The 5,620-nt window shown below is 36.6% G+C and overlaps 1 protein-coding gene across 1 annotated transcript in view; it reads left to right on the top strand.

The window, feature by feature from the left end:
- LOC106867556 (anoctamin-7) overlaps positions 1-5,620 on the top strand; it is an 87,131-nt gene that overhangs the window by 57,129 nt on the left and 24,382 nt on the right. The window contains exons 14-15 of the mRNA XM_052972260.1: positions 576-612; positions 2,951-3,060. Coding sequence (XP_052828220.1) covers positions 576-612; positions 2,951-3,060 — 147 coding nt within the window. The remainder of the gene's footprint in view (positions 1-575; positions 613-2,950; positions 3,061-5,620) is intronic.

Raw genomic sequence — 5,620 nt, 5'->3', positions numbered from 1 at the left:
AGAGGTTTAGTTCACTGGTGATGTAAACGAATAAGTACACTGGTATGAATAGGAATAAGTGCTATAGTCGGTTGACCATTAGGTTCCAAGATCACAGCTAAGGCTGGATCTAGGGATCCATGTTAGGGTTCCGTTATAGCACATATATATCATATTAGAGAAAAAAATCAAGGCAGAATGAATATTCTTTCATTCTTATACTTGTTTCAGTCATTTGACTGTGGCCATGCTGGAACAATTTAACTAGAGTAAAGTGAACGACTTTAAATTCACCTTTCCCTAATTAAATTATTCTAAATGACTTGAGATACTTGTTCTGCCTTGGTTTTGCTTTTTCTTCTAATATAACACACACACACACACGCACACACATATGATGTGAGATTTATAAAAAGATAATAATATAGAAATAGTAATTTGAAAAAAAAAATATGATAATCTAAATTGTGAGGCATCTATAATTTTTCAACATTAAGGAGAATAAATTATTTAATTTAACTGCTTAATTTTTAAATGGCTTACTCTATTTTTGAAGAATTCACTGAAAATTACTTAAACTTTAATTTCTTTTCCAGGTTTACACAAAGTTGGCCAACAAACTCACGTGTTGGGGTTCGTATTATATTCTATAATTTTTAAATTGGTTAATTGATAGATTCTTTATTATTATTCCAGACAGGTTAATTTCCTACTCATAGCTCCATCATGCAATGTTTATCATGTGGTGGGTGGGGCTAAATTTGATCACATGATCAGTAATGTAATGTTTATCATATAGTAGGTGGAGCTAAATTTGGCCATGTGATGCATATAAATCAATCATGTAATATTTATCTTGCAGTGGGTGGAGCTAAATTTGTCCTGTGATGCATATAAATCAATCGTGTTGTGGGTGGAGCTAAATTTGGTTACATGGTGCATATCAATCAGTAATGTAATGTTTATAATAAGGTGGGTGGAACTAAATTTGGCCATGTGATGCATATAGCTCCATTTTGTAATGTTTATCATGTGCTGGGTGGGACTAAATTTGATCAAGTGATGCATATAGATCAATGATGTAATGTCCATCATGTGGTAGGTGGAGTCAAGTTTGGTCACATGTGTAGAGTGCCATCTTTAGGCATGGGGAAACTGGGCAGTGACCTGAGGGCTCCATGGACCTAGGGTCTCAATGGTAATTTCTGTAAGCTTTGCTTTTATGTGTAGGGGCTCCAGTGCATTGTCTTGCCTGGGGGCCTCAAAGGCGGTTACAATGGCCTTGATGGTACATGTGGATCGGTAGTGTAATGTCCATCATATGGTGGGTGGGACTAAATTTAGTCACATGACACATGTAGATTAATAGTGTAAAGTCCATCATATGATGAGTGAGGTAAATTTGGTGGAGGTAAATTTGATCACATGATCAGTAGTGTAATACCTATCATGTAGTGTGGGTGGTGCTACATTTTGTCACCTGGTGTACATATAAATCTGTTGTATAATGTCAGTCATGTGGTAGATGGAGCTATATTTTGTCACATGCATCATATTCACCAGTTGTATGTATTGATATTTCTATCTTTACTGAATATGTTACCTTTTAATTCTTCTTTATTTAACACTTCTCTCTTTCTCTCTGTGTTTATACACACACATACATATGTATACACACACACACACACACACACACACACACATACATACATACATACATACATACATACATACATACATACATACATATATGTATAAGTTGTTGATAACACTTAGAAGAGAAGCTTTTGGCTTTAAGGTTATCACAAAGGACTTGGTTGTAGGCCCAACCTTCTGAGTTCTTTTACAAGGCTTAGAAAAACTGAAGGACCACTGCAATAAGTGAGTGAATCTGGGAGGGTAATATGTTGAATAAAATCATAATTAACTGATCTTCCTGTATTTTCTTTAACCTAAAGCTAGGAACTTTCCAGCACGCCTACATATATAGACAAAATAAATAGTGAAAGACTTAGAATATATTTGCACTTTAAAAGCATCTTAGTTGTGTAATCCATTTAATGTATGTATAATATTAACCCAGATTTGTCAAGAGGCAGGTTTTATACCTTAATCCCCTGGCCGACACACCTCTGCATTTGTCTTGTCACCAGACCTCCATAATTGTCTTCTGTATTAGACAAATTATTTCATGCCCAAGTATGTCATACTTTCTAAAACAATGAAATGATTTATTAAAAGGCTAAGCAGCATTACTATTCCTTATCTCGTACAAACTAGTTCCTTTAATAGTATTTAAAACAATATTATATTGTTGACATGCAAGTGGTTGACATGCATTTATAGATATGCAAATGGCCAACTGGATGTACCCTGTGGGCTTTCACTGGCTGTTATTTTATTATTTTATTATTAGATAAGGCAGTGAGCTGGTAAACTGTTTTGTGCTATTTCTTCCAGCTCTATACAATCTAAGTTCAAATCTTGCTGAGCTCATCTTTTATCTTTTACTTGTTCCAGTCATTAGACTGTGGCCATGCTGGGGCACCGCCTTGAATTTTTAGTTGAATGGATCGATCCCAGTACTTAGTTTTTAAACCTGATTCTATCGGTCTATTTTGGTGAACTGCTAAGTTACAGGGATGTAAACACACCAACACCGGTTGTCAAGTAGTGATGTGGGGACAAACACACACACCACACACACACACATACAATGGGCATTAACTTCACAAGCAGGCTGTTCTATTGATTGGGTCAGCTGGGACACAAAACTTGATCTGCGTTATCAGACAATTAAATTGTTTTACTTCCATGTCTTCTCCCATCAAACACACAAACTGTTACACTCCACTCATGTCTTCTATCCTCAAACATGTTGATTATTTTACGTCCATCATGTTTCATTAAACAAACTGGTTTCATGAGATTATTTGACTAATGTCTTCTTTTTTTTCTTCTCTCCTTGTAGAAAACCATCGGACCAAGTCTAGTTTTGATGATGCTCTCATCATCAAACTGTTTGCTTTCCATTTTGTCAACTCTTACAGTTCATGTTTTTACATAGCATTTATTAGAGGGGTAAGTATTTTGGTTACCATGGTAAAATTATCTGTTAATATAGGGATATGACCATCTATTGTTGATACAATATGGTTACTACAGTTCTATATTTAAGAGATGAGGAATTATTTACATTATTTAGAATATTTACATTTGATATTTCCAAGTTTGATTCTAGGAAGTGACCTGAATAACAAGATGAGGACAAATATCCATCAAATGTAAATAATGTAAATAATATGGTTACTATTGTAATTAGTCAGGAGGTGAAGAGGGGTGGCTGTAATCTACTACTGGGTCATATCACATATTCTATTGCTAAATTACAAATGGTAGTACAATATCTACTACCAGTATAATATGTATTTTGTGATTGAATTTGGTAGGCAGAAGTTACTGCCGTGTGTGTTTATGTGTGTGTGTGTGCTTGTGCCTCGCCAAGAGAGAGAGAGAGAGAGAGAGAGAGAGAGAGAGAGCTATAGAAACTTTGCCAGTCCAGATTGAGCCTGGTGCAGCCTCTGGCTCACCAGTCCTCAGTCAAACCGTCCAACCCATGCTAGGATGGAAAGCAGACGTTAAACGATAATGATGATGATGGATGCCCTTCCTAATGCCCACCACGCTACACAGTGTACCAGATGCTTTTTTACATGGCACTAGCCCAGGTGTTTTTTATGAGGAACCAGCACAGTTGCATTTACAAGACACTAGCGCAGGTGCTTTTCACATGGCACCAACACCTGCAGGGTCGCCTAGTAGCTTGCAAGACAAAGACCTCTTAAATGAGAGAAAGAGTGGAAGCATAGGAAGTGACTCCCTCCCTCGTTGTTGCAATAAAACTGTGTAGACAAGACAACTGTTTGTAAACCCATCTCATTCATACTAAACATGGGAAATATAATGTATATCAATGAAGATTAAAAAATACAAAATGCACATCTACATTGCTGTACTGAATAACTTTCTCAAAGATCTAATACAAATATATATTTATGTAAGAGTCTGCTTATGTGTTCTTTCATAATCAGTTTGTAATGTTTAGGAAATAAATTCAGAAATGAAGTGTCACCGAGAGGATTAACCATTGAGAAATATTTTAGGTCAGACTAACTTTATTTTAAAAGAAAAGTGACAATTACAGAATTAAAGTCGGTGAGAGGAAGCTGTTAGTTAAGAGAATGCCAAAATGTCTGCAAGTAATGTCCACCAAGTTTACAACTGGCTGTTAAAACATTATCTTTAAATGCTATCATGTGTTGTTACACAAGTTTATATTGTTGCTGTGAATATATTTTAACGATGGTGGTAATGATGGTGGTGGTGGTGGTGGTGGTGGCTATCTTAATTTTTTTTCCCCTCCCTAACATTTTAAGGTTTACTTACCTTTAAAAGCAACCAAAATACTAATGTCTAAAAAAAGAAAAAATAAATAGAAAAAACTAATAAATATTGTTGTCATGTTCCTTCGTCAAACAGCGGAAACTCTGGGAAATACATTTCTTTTAGTTTTAATCCAGCAAAATGCTGGTCTTGCAGGATATATATATATGTGTGTGTGATTGTGTACACACACACACAAATATTAATAAGAATAAAGAGTATGGAGACTTGTACAGCCACAAAATATACTTTACAGTTATAAACAGCATATTATAATGACCTACACATGTTTCCGCTGCAGCGACTACTCACTGTTGCGAATGCAACCTTACATTATTGTCGGTGCAGCTTCATTCGGGTCCGTCCATTTGGTCATCCTCGAAGTGAACAGATTGAAACAGATTTCTGTTAGTGTTCTGTGAGAGGTGGGGGTCGTTATTTATAGGCATGTGCTACTGACTTCACACACACACACACACACATCACAGGCAGGTACACAAACACACACACACACATTGTGCGTTGGCAAAAGGAATTATTGGTTTCACCAATATAATTCTCCTTGTATTCGGGGCAAGTAATGCAGTTATATGAGGTTTTGTGTCTTGCAGTTCATATTTGCATTTACTTTGAATAAGAATCCACTCTTAAATGTTATGTGGGTGTCCCTGTCTATATATTTGTAGTTATTGTTGTTGTTGCATATTCCAAATCTGCTGTCTTCACGTTCCTTTATGGAGAATTCTGTTTCATTCTCTGATATGAATTCTGCTCTTGTAAATTGTTTTTTAAGGTTTTTTTCCCTAGCATTCACTATTTTGCAAGTAGCTTTTGTCTATCAGTTTCCTCATTTTGAGGTTCTGTAAGAGTATTGGTAGGTTTGATTGTATAACGTGGAAAATATTGGTTATTCCAGGGTTGTCATCATCATCATCATCGTTTAACGTCCGCTTTCCATGCTAGCATGGGTTGGACGATTTGACTGAGGACTGGTGAAACCAGATGGCTACACGAGGCTCCAATCTGATTTGGCGGAGTTTCTACAGCTGGATGCCCTTCCTAATGCCAACCACTCATAGAGTGTAGTGGGTGCTTTTACGTGCCGCCAGCACGAAGGCCAGTCAGGCGGTACTGGCAACGGCCATGCTCAAAATGGTGTATTTTACGTGCCACCTGCACAGGAGCCAGTCTGGGCTTC

The sequence above is a fragment of the Octopus bimaculoides genome, chromosome 13, assembly GCF_001194135.2.
Source record: "Octopus bimaculoides isolate UCB-OBI-ISO-001 chromosome 13, ASM119413v2, whole genome shotgun sequence".
NCBI lineage: Eukaryota > Metazoa > Mollusca > Cephalopoda > Octopoda > Octopodidae > Octopus > Octopus bimaculoides.
This window is presented reverse-complemented; position numbering and strand designations above follow the sequence as displayed.